This window comes from Aptenodytes patagonicus, chromosome 1, assembly GCF_965638725.1.
Source record: "Aptenodytes patagonicus chromosome 1, bAptPat1.pri.cur, whole genome shotgun sequence".
NCBI classification, from domain to species: Eukaryota; Metazoa; Chordata; class Aves; order Sphenisciformes; family Spheniscidae; genus Aptenodytes; species Aptenodytes patagonicus.
This window is the reverse complement of record NC_134949.1, coordinates 166428503-166442746: the sequence shown is the minus strand read 5'-3', so window position 1 is coordinate 166442746 and position 14244 is coordinate 166428503. Positions and strand designations below refer to the sequence as shown.

Here is a 14244-nt window from a genome sequence, read left to right as displayed (position 1 = left end):
TTGGCTATATGCAACAATAGTCTTAACACCAAATGAACTGGAATATAGGATTGAGTTGGCCCCCCAATCCTCAGCTATTGAAAGGAACTGTGCAGTAGTTGCTTAATCCTGAAGTGTCCATATTGTATCAATTTCACATACCTTGACCTTGCACTAGTCTTGATTATCTGAAGAGTGTTGATGGAAAAGAACATGAGATTAAAAAAACCCTGCAGTGTACCCACCAAATAAGAAAAAGGAGAGTCCACAGACATTGCCAGTGTTGTAGTTTCCATCAGAAAGGGGAGATGAAAATTTTAGGTTAACCAGTGCTTTGGTTACCAGTTCTAGGAAATAAAACTTCTGATAATTGATGTTCTCATCCTTGCTATGGATCTAAACATGTGCCTGTGTTTGTCCTCTGATCTCCTTCCTGTGATAATGTGTCTCTTGCTTGGATGAATACCCAAGTAATTAGGTCATACAGGATGCCTGATCTTTGGTTAGAGCTTGATGTACTATTTTGCCAATTCAGACTAAGATAGGAATGGCAAAGCTGTGTGACACTAGGTACAATCAGAAGAGCAACACACAAAGAACTGATCTAGTTGAAGATGTCCCTGCCCACTGCAGGGGGGTTGGACTAGATGACCTTTAGAGGTCCCTTCCAACCCAAACTATTCTATGATTCTGTGAATTGGAGACTGTATAGGATTTCTGCCATTCTGTGGGAGACCTGTTTTGGTCACAGAGTTACGAAGCTTTCAAAATCTTTGAGGGTTCTTTTTCTTGAGAAATAATTTTTTTTAAAGGTCCTAGGAAGGAGTTAAGTGTCTGCTTGATACTTGAGTTGATTAGAGGTGGCTTCATCTTTATAGTGGAGTCTAATAAAGCTGGAAGAAAACTGCATTCATGCCTCTGACAATGCCAGAAGTTAAGAAAGATCAGTTGCATGTATTCTTTGTGGATGAATAGTTAAAGCGAACATAGAGTAACAACTTCTAGTGCTTTGTTATTCATCTCAGGGCTGCACTGAAAATCTTTGTTACTTGAAGAGTTGTCCTTTATCCAGCACTTGTTAAATAGTGCTGCAGATACATAGGCCCTTCATGAATAAAGGGTAAGTGTTTTCCCCCTCTTATCTGTGTTGCTTAGCGCTTACACATGGTAGACACTGGAGCTGCTAAGCTTTTGTAATAACATCTTGGAGAAGGTGCATGCAGAAAAATTCCCAGTGAGTAGAAATTAAATTAGAAATTTAAGAGAAGGTAGCCCTTCAATAGTATACTTAAGGACCTGGAAGGATTGAAGAGGAGGATGCTTGGCGTAAGACACAGTTAACTATTGTCATATAGGCAAATGCTGTAGCAAATACGAAACTGAGAATGGAAAGATGTGGAGTGAGAGTGGAGAGGGTAGTGTGACAAAGAGTAACTTTCTTCTCATCTCTGGTTCAGTTCCTCAGTTGGCTGGGGCAAGGGTTATCCGGTCTACACATGTAAGGAACCCAACTCTGGTGCTGTCAGCTAGAGAGCCAACAAAAGCATTCAAAGGTAGTTAATTTCAAAATCTGTAACTAAATTAGCTTCCTAAATCCTGATTGGGAGAGATAGTGATAAATAGTCTTAATCAAAAGAATGAGTGCTAATCCATGTGAGCAATGGCTATACTAAAGTTAGAGCTGAGAAGATGTATTGTCTGTAAATGAGTAAAGAGAAATAAGTGACAAGAAAAAAGTGGAGGCTGAGTAATGAGTATAAGCAGATGCTGTGGTGAAAAACTGGCAAAGGAATGGCAAGGGAAGAAAGATTTTTCTATTGTTTCACCATGTACAGCCAGTTTGGTTTTATGGCTGGTAGAACACAGCTGGTTGTAGATCCAGAAGATTAATATCTCTGGGTGTCTACCTAGTTTCACTGATGTCAGTAGACATGTTGAAGGCTTTCAGCAAGGCTATGAATTTACTGTGTTTAAGTTTCAGGTATCTGTTTTGGCTGTATTCTTGCATTGGAATATTGACATTAGTATTAAATGATCACTGTATTGTTCGAGAGGTGGTTGGAGTCTAGACATGAACTGGAGGTTCTCTAAGCCCAACACCCTCAGGCATGAAAACTATGTTGTAGTTCTTCATAATTAATACAATGTTTTACAGCTCTAGGAGTCTCTTAAACAGCTTTATCCTGGCATTCCTCTACATCAGAATAGTTTTGCTTTTTTGTCTCCACCTGCTGGTGCCTGGCAGACAGGCATGTACATGAAATTAGGAGGCTAGAAATTCTTAAGCTAAATGAGTATTTTGTCTTCCTAACTTAATGAAATCAGCCATTTGTAAAAACACTATGACATAATTTTATAACTCTTAAGATTTTTATAAACTTGTACCATTACTTGAACTTTTTTATTTGTACAATAAAAGGTGGTGCTAAAATTATGTTTCTTTACAATCTGCAGTTTATTTTGGGAAAATGGTAGTGTAGCTACTGTGTTTTTGGAGGAAACGGCAGTAAATCATTGAGGACTTTTGCTTTTAAAAATAATTCAGAAAGCTTTTAGTACCAGGGTGGTTTGGTATATCTTGCACATGTGGGCTTGTGCGTTACGCAGTGTCGTAGCATTCAGTTTTTGTCCCCCTATGGCAAATGTCGTGTATCTAAGTTCTTTGCACCAAAAATCTAAAATAACTGTCCTAAGTTCTTATGAGTACTCAAACTGCTGCTGTATTTATGGAATCTGCAAGTGAAATGCACGATACTAAAACATACTTTCTTAGGGAAAAAGATCAAAAGACTTACTAGAGATTTCAGTATGTCCGTTGTTTATTAATTTTTTGTTTTAGTTTTTCTCTTTAAAGCCCAGCATATTTTTGTTTTCTATTTCAGAAACACTCTTTGAAGGCTAAAGAATTTGAATATGCATTGATTATTTTTTTATCTTAGAGTTTGGGTTCTAATATATTAGAATTGTGAAAGAAACAGATGTTGAAATAGTGTAAATTAATAACTGTGCTGGGCAGATGACTTCAGTCTGTTCAAGCCAGAACTGAGATAATTAGTGCTGCTGATATGATGCCGCTTATTACTTAAAGTTGTCGTATGCATGATAAAAATACAGTGGCAGTGAAAAGTTCCCCTGTAATGACTTGCAGCTTGTCTTCCTGTGGACTGCAGTGTGTCAGTTAGCCACTTGTTTGCAGGTAACTAAGTAAAAAAAAAAAAAAAAAAAAAAAATTGCCCTGTTTGCTTCCCCCCCTCTTAATTCTATTTTGCAAATATATGAGTGAATTTGCAAGAGAAAAGAAATGTAAAAGTTTCCTTCTCGACTATAATCGTGGCTCTTCATCAGTCATCACTCTTCCTGCATTTTGTTCAAGAGGCTCTAATTGTCTGCATTTGGCAGGTTTAACACTTCCTGACAGAGAGGCTATTAAGGGGAAGTATTCTCGCATAACTGTCACAGGCAGGAACAAAGAACCTTCAAACTCAATGTGTGGAAACCACTAACATTCTTAAATGACCCTTTTCATGCATTTTATCCCTTTAAGCTAAAATTTGGAGGGTGCAGGGTCATGGAAAGCAGCAAGGTGTAATAAAACAGTAAACCCTGATTTTTTTTTTTTGGGAGGGGGGAGCGGGAGGAGAAGGTTTTTGCTAGATTTATCTCTTGACTTAAAAACAATTGTTATTTGGAAAAAATCTCATTAACAGATGTGACTGGAGTAAAAAGACTTAAAACTGATGTTGCTTTCAGGACTGCTTTGAACTTAACAAGCACCGATTTGTGGAGCAGACTAGCTAATGAAAGGAAATTAAATTTTCTGACAACTTCCCCTGCCAGCCCCCTTATTCTTCATGGGGCTGTTACTAGGTACTGAAGACTTTTAAAGAGGATTTTGTTTTATTATCGGACATAAATGAACCAGGTATGAACATTTCTTATGTTTTTTTTTAAAGTTCTGACCTGGGTGCTTTTAAAATGGATTGCCTTGAAAGCTTTAAAAATATCAGGTTTCATTTTAATGTTCATAAGTCAGCCCCCATAGTTTCAGACACACTTAGCAGCTGGTGGTTTCCAGACATTACTGCCTTCCATACAAATTTTTTAATGCATGTCACGGAATAGTGTAAATATTAGCAAATTTGGATGGAATTTTCAAACTTAACCTGTGCCACTGTAATTTAACCCTTTTCCTTTCTAGTATTGTATAATGGACATATAGTTATCAGTAGAAGAAACCAGAATTAACTACTGCAGGAGAAGAGATTTGGTTATTAAGAAGTAAGAAGTGCAAGTATTTTGTTTTTTATTCTCTGGGTTTCCTAGTACTTTTTTCTGTACCAGGCTATAGTGGTATGAGTCAGCTGAAGCAATAGGTGGCATCAACAAAAAGATTTTTCTATTGTCATACATTAGTAACATGTGGACTCTTTAATGGAAACAATTATGTGAATCTTATTTCAGTTACAGTTTAAAATGATGTGTTTAAGGTTTATTCTGTCTTTAGAATGAAAAACTTGCAAAAGTGAAATGCTTGTGTTCTTTCTTCAGTAGATGGAAAAAAATTGTCTTTAAAGAAGTTCTGCAAGATTCTTTCTGAACCTGAATCACTCCTAAACAATAGAGAATCAACTCCCCCTACTGACAACAACCAGGAAAACACAAGAAATACCTGTGAGGACAGAAAAAAGCTGGCACTAGACAAACTTTAACGATCTGATTTATGGTCCATTATTGATTGTAAACTTCTAAATTCTAGCATTAAATTCCTACAACTGCAGAAAATAATTTTGTGATCCTGGTTGTGTTTCCTGTCAGCTGATTCCTCGTTGCTTTGAGTTTCTCAGTATACTAATGATGAGGTAGAATTTACATTCCACTTATGGTATTAATTTTACATTCCTCTGGCTGAAAAGGGTCAGAAGGTTGTAAAATCAAACATTAAATGAATCAGAGGAGACAGTAGTGCAATATATGACTGCCCTCAGGACATAGTGCAATGGCTGATGGGATTAACGTTGGGTCTCATTTCCTGCTTTTACAGGATGCAGATGAAGCTGTCAGAATTGCAAGGGAAATTGGTAAGTTCTTAAATTAGCTATGGTGGGATTTGTGTGCCTCTCAGCAGACATGGTTGACTAAATTGAATGTGTAATAAGTAATCCCTATAGAACAAATAATGTTTTAATAGTTTTTAAGTTCCCTGTTGCCTATAGGGCTGGAAGAATCTAGGCATTAACGCCCTGTCTCTAAATCATCACATTTTAGCTTTACAAACTGGACTTTACAGAACAAGTGCAGCCATGATTTGTGGAATGCATGTAATACGCAGTAATGAGTAGCTTGCTAAAGCAGTTATTTCAAAGTATGTCTGCAATTGGACATGATAGTCAGAAGTTAGGCATGGTACATTTCTCTTTATATAGAGGCTGACACCAGTGATGTTATGGATCTTCTTCATTCTTCATAACTGCGTGGACTGCAATTAGCTTGAATATCATCCAGACCACCAGCCTTTCTTCTGTGCTTTCTGGAATAAAGTCACCATTCAGCTTCTGAATGTCTTACAGAATGGTGAAAAGAGCAACTAGCAAACTGTCTAGGACTCATTTTCATGAAGGTTAAGTGTAATATGTGTTTAATGAGTTTTGGCTTTTATTTACTAAAGCTTAATATTAGTGAAAGTATTTAACCATATGCTTGAAATTACACATGTTCTTAAATGCTTTCTAGAAGAAGAATCTAATGCAATGAGAGATTTTTCTTGGTGTTTTTTTTTTTTCCATTTTCATTTTAAGAGACAGTAGCCATGAGAAGCTATTTAGGTTCCTCACAGGAAAGTATGTATCTACATTTGAAGCTTCTCTTACTGATCTAGCTACAAATACTTCTCATCTGTGTCAAAAGCTACGGCTGTGCCTTATGTGCCAAATAGAAATTGGGACTTGCAGTGCTGCAGATGACTTTTTAGCACTGTAACACCTTTCCACTTTGAGTTTAAGTTGGGGTTCTTACCCTGCACTGGCTAACTGCCCTGAAACCCCTCAGTGTAGGCTTGGCTGGCTTTTAGGCTGACACAATTGAAGTCAGCGTTTCTGTAGGTCAGCCTTTATGTCCCTGCTGGGAAATCAAGTGATTACTGATCACTGTCATGGGTGCAGAAACAAAAGGAAGAGTTTATCAATCAAATTGGAATATTTGGAGAAGAACTGTAAATAAAATTGGTTTTAGTCCTTAAAAAAGCCATACATAGTATTACGACTTTCAGTTCAGTTTCATTTCAGTAGTCTGTCTTGCTCTCGTTTTTTAAAGATTTCCTGCAAGTATTTTTAAAGCAGTTTTGATTAATGTAAGTCAGAAGGCATTCAGTGGCTTTCTAGATATCCTTTAAAATGTATTCTTGCTTAATTTTCTTCTGAGTTCATCTGGTGTTCTGTTGACTGGTTCGTCTTTGATATCAGTAGCACTTTGGAGGTCATATCAAGGCAGTCTTAAATCTGTACATATCAAAGTCAATTACAGACAGCTGGGTGGTGCTTTATCTAGGTGGCAAATTCTTAAACCACTTTAATACAAAAAAGGTTTGTACTATGATGCCATGTAGTGAAAGAAAAATGTCCTTTCTAGCTTTTTCCCCACCCATGTTTTGACCACTTGATCAGTTTGGTAAAGCTTCTGTCTAATCATGACTGCTGATCAGAATAAAACCCAATGATTTGTAACTTCAAAGGATCTAAAATAGGATGAAATTAAAGTCTCTTGTATATAATGCATTTGTCCTCATATATAAGGTACTTCATATGCAGTTGAATACTTTCAGATTATTTTTAATTTCACTTATCCAGAGCCTCAGTCCTCCAAGAATGCTTAAGTAATTATTAAAAAAACCTCATTGTGGGCCAGTGCTTAAAACTCTAAAACATTGTGTAATGTTCTGTTGCTGCCTGCGTTTTTTCCTGCTTCTCCCTGCTATATTCTGGCCAAAGATCCAGTAGCAGTGGAGCTTGGCGCTTCAGGGTTGAGACGCTGCCTTTACCTGTTTCAGTGACTATTATTTATGGATATCAGTGTTGTAAGTATGGGAGTAAAACCTACCTTTTGCCCCTCACTTGAGATGTGCTCTCCCAAGTTGTCAGGAGAGAATGTGACAGATGTTAGGCTAAATCAGGAATTGGAAGTTCAGGCACAAATTGCTGTATAGGCTCCTTTCTATAGTCTCTCTTCTCTGTCTGTGTGGGCTGTTCTTCTCTTATGATCCTTTCTGTAGTGCTTAATCACATTGGCTCTTTTCCCATGCTACTTTTAAATCTGTTTGTAAGTTGTACATTAAGAACTGCTGGCCTTTTGATTTCTGAAGCATCAGTGAAACTCCAGAAAATTTTACTCTTCATTTTGCGTGAAAGAATTGAACAACTATGAAGTGCAGGCAGTTAAACTAAATGAAAGTCTATACAAAACTGAAGTAGTGAAAAACGTGTTTTTGTCATGTTTCATTTGACATGGGTTTAGTTAGTACTAGCTTTTCAATAATGGATATTGAAGAGAATCTGGTATTGCCACATGTAATATTGTTCAAACTGATATTGCACAATGCATTCTGTGGTGTATTACTTGCAACTTTTAAAAAATGGATAAATAACATCTAAAACCATGGTGGCAAAGGGCGGGAACTAAAAGCTGTGGGACACCAGAAGTTTGTTTTACCATTCAGATTCTCAGAATAGTAACCACCCTGGAAACAAAGCAGTCCTAACTTAATAGTACCTATTTAACAGCAAAAGTTTGCCTGATGATCTTCAAATTTGTCAGATTTTTACCTTCCTGCCTTCTAAGATCTTTTTAGACCTATCCTTCAGATGTCATGAGAATGCAAAACTACAGAACAAGAGTAGATTTTATTCTTACATGCAATTTTAATTTCATGTGAATTGGTGTCTAATTTGAGGGAAGGGTTGAAAACCTAACACCTACTCAAAAATGTGCCTGCTTTGTGAGACTCTTCATTGCTGTTATTGTGGGTCCTTAAATGCTATTAGAAATTGTTTGCATGCCTCTCCCTTCCCACAACTAATCCAACCAATTCATGTGAGCATACTTCAGCAATTTTGGTTGCTGCTGAATAGTGCAAAAGCAGTTAGGAGAATGATGATTAACACATCCTGATCCCCCAGCATCCTGTACCCAATATGTACGCAAAATTTAGGTTCTACAAAGCCTTCCTTGTCTTAGCACACATCAGTCTTTGGTATTGGCCAAAGTAGCTTAGTTCAATGCCCTAGAGAGCAAGTAGTGTATAAAGGCATATTTGAGCAAAAGTTCAAGTCCCCTTATTTTCAGGGGACTTGCTAATTGTCATCCTAGTTTGTAGAGGTCTGTTACAAAGAATTTTTCCTTCTCAACCTAAAAAGCTATATGTATCTCTTCAAAACAGGTCATACTTTTTTTTTTAAATTTTTAACTATATTGTGGTTCGCTAGAATCTTTAACTGCCTTGCATACAGGTGTGGTTGACATGTAGTCAGTATACATAAAAGGCAGAGGGGGGGAAGCAAAGTGTTCCTGCACTTGGTGAGTAATATCAGTAACCCATGTATCTTGTCTGATAATTTAACCATATGAGTTGTGATATATGAACTTTTATATTCTGTGGCATATAAAGACTTGCTAAGGCTCACTGCCATCATGCCTATTTTGCTGTTGAAACGAAAGAACAGTAAATTAGGACTAGACTCTGCTTACAGAATTAAAATCAGCAAGCCATTCAAGAGACTGATATTGTTAGACTGAAATTGTTAGTATAATGATTTTTTCAAGTATGTGTAACACTGAATAAGATAGATCAGGTGATAGAAATTGGCATAGTGAGTTTGCCATAATAAGGCTTAAAACAATGCTTATTTCAGAATTTCAGACTTGCAACCTCTTGAGTTGGAGAGAGTCTCCAGCTGGTGATAGTGTTGCCAGAGGTGTAAGTTCACTAGTGTTACCTGGTTAAATCTCATTTCTTGCATGAAAATCATACAAGATGTGCTTTTTGCTTTCTTTCAAGATAGCCAGTGACTTGTCTAGGAGCCTGGCAGTTGCCAGGGATCTGGAAAAGCAGCTATAGCATAGAATAAATTGTCCTTATGTAGATACTGCATATACTACTGCATATACTGCATTTCATGAAAATGAGTTGAACTTCGCTGTTTGCTGCATGCAATCTAGAGTTATTTTGCACGTGCCCTCTTATGTCTGGGATTGTGGAGGCCTTGAAAATACCTACAGTTCTGGATCAAATCCATTGTTACTTTGTGACTTATCCCATAGCCCTCTGGGCAGCATCAGGTATTTCATAGGAGAACATGTTCTAAAGCATGAAGACTTACAGCCTTTTGGTCATCCCTGCCTATAGGAACTTGATTTGTGCTCTATATATGCTTATCTATTACCTTTCTGCAGCTTTCAGCCACACGAACGCTCTGTAGCATGGGGTTCCACAGTCTAATAACATGTTAAGTTGGAAACTATTTTATTGATTTTTTTTTTGCTGTTTCTTTGTTAATTTAATGTTCTCTTGTACTGTTGCTGCTTTCCTGTCTTCCGATCAATGCTACTGTTTCTTATGCTTGTATCGCATCCCTTTTTTTGTGTGTCCACTTCAGTCTTTTTAAGCAAAAAGTTTTCCAGATCTTGCTGGTTTTAATTATCTTCTCCTGAACCTCCTTTCAGTCAAATGACTTTGGGGAGGAGGCAGGCTACTATATCACTGTCACTTGACAGAGCAAGAGTAGATCTACATTCCAGAAAGAAACTGTAAATGTTAGTTACACATATGATAGCAGACTTTACCATTTCTATCGGGAACCATATTCAAATGTCCCTTTCTGTCCCCAGATTAAAGCCTTTTAAAGAATGTGTCTTCACTTTGCAAGAACTGATGGATTCTTATTGCCAGACAATATCAGCTGGTCTGATATTTGGCTTAATGTTATGATTTTCATTAAATGTACTGGAGAGCAAAGGCTTGAAGAATTTTCTGCTATCTTAGAAATGTCAAAAACTTTCTAATCAGATCCTTAATTTTCAAATTTCTGTACATTTCATGTGGGAGAAAGGTAAAGTTCACTGATATGAATAAGAAATTGCTTTAGGAAGCTGCTTTGAATTAAAATATTGTACTACAAGATAAACAATCATTACTAAATCTGCTTTTAAACTGCATACTTTGTTACTGTACTCTTTTAGCTTTTAAAAAACTAAGGTCCTGACTTATACCCATATTAAGGTATCTTGTTCTGAGAGTAAAATATTACCAGTTATGCACAATGCTGTCGGATTTATGCTGTTCATTTTTTTCTTACTACTTGTCAGTTTGGGGAAAATCCTTTTTATTGTTAAAAATGTGTAATAATCTGTTTTGTGATACTTATTACATAATATCTGAGTAGCACAGCTCTTTTGAGGTACTCTGTTATTTAAAATGTACTGCACCAGAAGTGTTGATAAGATACAGGTTTGTTTACTGAATCTCTTGACTAATAGTTTACGAAGATCTCCTGCTTATTTTGCTAGTAACTTTTTTAAAAAAATTCACAGCTATAGCTTATTTCATCAGTAACAAAGGAACAAAATTTTGTTCCTAAAGAAATGTGAGCTTCAAAGGTCAAATGCCTTTATTCATAAATCACTTTGTTACTTGAGAATAATTCATTCAGTGCTTCTTGTGGTATAAATGAAATGGAGAAGACAACCTTTCTTGGCTTCAGAAATCACTGCACTGACAGCTAAGTCTTGAAAAGAAAAATCTCTCCTCTCCTCTCCCTCCAAACAAAGTGTTTTAATAAACGAAGTTATTGTCTACTGGCATTATTGGACATGTGGTCAGTTGTCATGTTCCTCTGACCAACTGAACAAAGTTTGAACTTCTGTCTAATTGTTCCCCGCTGTTAGGCTACCCTGTCATGATCAAGGCCTCAGCAGGTGGTGGTGGGAAAGGCATGAGAATCGCTTGGGATGATGAAGAGACCAGGTGAGATGCTGTCCAAAAGCTTGCCTTGATGAATGCTGCAGTTACCAAAGTCCCATTAAGCCACTGTGAGCTGACAGTTGAGCAGATATGAAATGTTAAACAGAAATTGGATATTATTTGGTTTTCTCCCTTTCATATAGTGAGCAGTATACTTTGGGAGTTTGCATGTGTCTATTTAAAATTATTTTTTGCATAAACCTTACAAAACACGATCCATTAATTTGAGTAAAAAACCAACACTTAGAACTGCCTTTAGTCCAGTGATAGACTGTAAATAACACTTTGCTTTATGCCTTTCAGAATGCTGATATATTAATTGTCTGTGTGTTAGATAGAATACTTATTGGCCCTGATTCTCAAACATTAACGCATGCCATTAGTTCTGTTAAAGTTGATGGAGACTGATTGTTCATGTGTGGAAACACATACAGTGTTTCCAGAATGTGTTCTAATAAATTGCATACTTCTGTGTTTAAAATATTTGTCTCAGCAAACTATTGTGCTTTTGCCTGTTTGAAACAATGTTAGTTTAAACACACAGACATTTTCATATCTCTTAATGGTTGTCTGAATCCTGAACACTTCAAGATGCTTTGTTATTGACTGGAGAAGTTTTACAATCCATTCTCTGCTGATATTCTAGCAGTGAGGAGCCTGGTTTCAACCCCATGTGCCACTGATGTTACAGAAAAATGTGTTTTGGGATTTTTCAGACTTGTAACAAAAAGCCTATTTGATCCAAAATTAGATAATCTTCTAAATGTTTTCCTCTCCACATGGAGAGCGCAGCACATATGCTAGAATCGACTCAAAATTTTTTTAGTTTAATTTAGTCACCTGCAAGATTTCCCTGTCATATTTTTGTGTTCTCTATTAAATTTTTGTTTGCCAAAACCTAAAAACTGGAGAAAAGAACAATTTATATTTTATTGTTTTTGAGAAAAGTTGTGGTTATTTAGAAAAGGCACCTGATACAGCTGACAGCCAGCTAGGGATGTGTTTTTGTACATTTGCATACAAAATTAATTTAGTGATATTACTTTGACCCAGTGATATTTAGTGACGTTAGTATGAGATGCTTGCCTTGTTTGTGGAAAGCCTTTTAGATACCATTCAGCTCCTTATTATTTGCCAGTGGTGCTCTTATAATAATCCTTTTGGTTAGTTATGCTAAGCCTTGTCTCTACAGTGTAATTTTATAGAGTAATATCTAAAAAGTGCTAAGAGAAAGAACATCTCGACTGAGTAACAGATCAACACTGGTTACTGATCCTATATCAAGGAGGAATGCTTATTCTAACATTTACAGGTAGGCAGCAAAATTAAATTGGCAAAATACTTGTTGCAGGAAGATAAGTGAGATTAAGAGAACTGAAGATAGAAACAGAATTACTTTGCATTTACATATGAAATGGAGCATTTGGGTTTCTGTTATAGTCTGTCTTGAAGAAATATCTATGATGTAAAAGATTTGTTGTACATGTCCATTAATTGTGTTATGGAACTAAGATTGTTCCTTTTTATGTGTCTGAAGAGCAACATCTGACTGAGTGTTTTGAAGGTGACTCAACTTGTTATTGACAAAACAATATATCTGATAGTTTTAATATCGCATGAAAAGTTGTTGACCCCATGTATTGTCTTGCTGCATCCAAATCCATGTAATCCTAAAAATAAACTAATTTTCAGCTATTGGTAGACTCTGAGAACCCAGTATCTGAATGGCCTTTTGTATTTCAGGGTTCATTGATGCAAGACGAGTGTGAAGAGTTGTTGATAATATTTTGATTTGTAAACTTGCTTTGGTTTTGTCATGTGGGATTAATTCCAAATGGTATTTGAAAAAAAAGCCTTATATAAACTAATTTTGTTTGAAACTTTTGGATTTTCAGGATAGCTGAAATTTCTTCTTGTCTCAACTGGCTGTGCATAATATTAAAAGAAGGCTTAAATGTATTGTGTGGTGTGACATGGAAATAGCCACTGGAAATGGAAAAGACTTATCTGAAAGACTTAATTGCTGCTGTTAGAATTACTCACTGTGGTAACTTACTGGTGCTTCATCCTTCACATCTCTTAAATATGCCAGATAATGAAAATTTTGTTAGATCCTCTAAGTATTATGATACTATTCCAGCTATAGCTAAGATTTGTTGAGGTCAACTCAACTGGTAATCGTCGGCTTCCGAGAAGAGGACCGGCTATGGTTTCCACTCGGCCGAAAGCCGTCGCCAGAAGGAATGTGGCGACCCAGACGGAGCTCACACGCAAGCATACAGCTGTCCAGGTCTCTGGCTGCAGGGAGTGCCTGAGCCTGTCAGCTGTGCCGGAGGGCAGCAGAGACACCACCTGTGTGCGGTGTGACCAGGTGGATGATCTGCTCGGCCTGGTGGCAGAGCTGAAGGAGGAGGTGGAAAGGTTGAGGAGTATCCGGGAGTGTGAGAGGGAGATAGATTGGTGGAGCCGCACCCTACCATCCCTGAGGCAGAGGCAGCAGAAGGAGGCTCCGCGAGAAGCAGAGGACCCCCTGCCTTCTTGCCACCAGGTAGAAAGAGGGGACCTAAGCGACGGGGGGGGGATGGAAACGGGTCCCTGCTCGGCGTGCCAGGCAAACCCCTGCCCGGCCTCCCTCACCTTCCCGGTTGCCTTTACACAACAGATATGGGGCCCTGGAACTTGAGGGCGAGGCAAGCGAGGACGTAGATGAAGGTCCATCCGGGGGGTCGCCTAGGGTGAGGCAGTCAGTCCCACGCATTACGACTGCCGCTGCTAAGAAAAAAAGGAGGGTAATTGTCATAGGCGATTCCCTTCTGAGGGGAACAGAGGGCCGTATATGCCGACCGGACCCGTCCCACAGGGAAATCTGCTGCCTCCCTGGGGCCCGGGTCAGAGACATCACTAGGAAGCTCCCTGGTTTGGTACGGCCTTCTGATTACTACCTGCTGCTGGTTATACAGGCTGGCAGTGATGAGGTTGTGGAGAGAAGTCCTGCAGCGATCAAAAGGGACTTCAGGGCACTGGGGCGACTGGTTCAAGGATCGGGAGCACAGGTAGTGTTTTCCTCTATCCCTGCAGTGGCAGGGAAGGATACCGAAAGGAGCAGGAAAACACACCTGATCAACGCGTGGCTCAGGGGCTGGTGCCGTCGGAGGAATTTTGGCTTTTTTGATCATGGGGAGGTTTACATGGCACCGGGCCTGCTGGTGACAGACGGAGTCCAGCTGTCTCACAAGGGAAAAAGGATCATGGCTCAT

The 14244-nt window shown here is 38.1% G+C and overlaps 1 protein-coding gene across 2 annotated transcripts in view; it reads left to right on the top strand.

The window, feature by feature from the left end:
* Positions 1–14244, top strand: part of PCCA (propionyl-CoA carboxylase subunit alpha) — a 303202-nt gene that overhangs the window by 88995 nt on the left and 199963 nt on the right. For both annotated transcript variants that reach the window (XR_012997326.1, XM_076361576.1), the window contains exons 8-9: positions 5021–5057; positions 10912–10990. Coding sequence is in view for 1 of the 2 variants with exons in the window: in XM_076361576.1 (XP_076217691.1) it covers positions 5021–5057; positions 10912–10990 (116 nt within the window). In the remaining variant the exon portion in view is untranslated. The remainder of the gene's footprint in view (positions 1–5020; positions 5058–10911; positions 10991–14244) is intronic.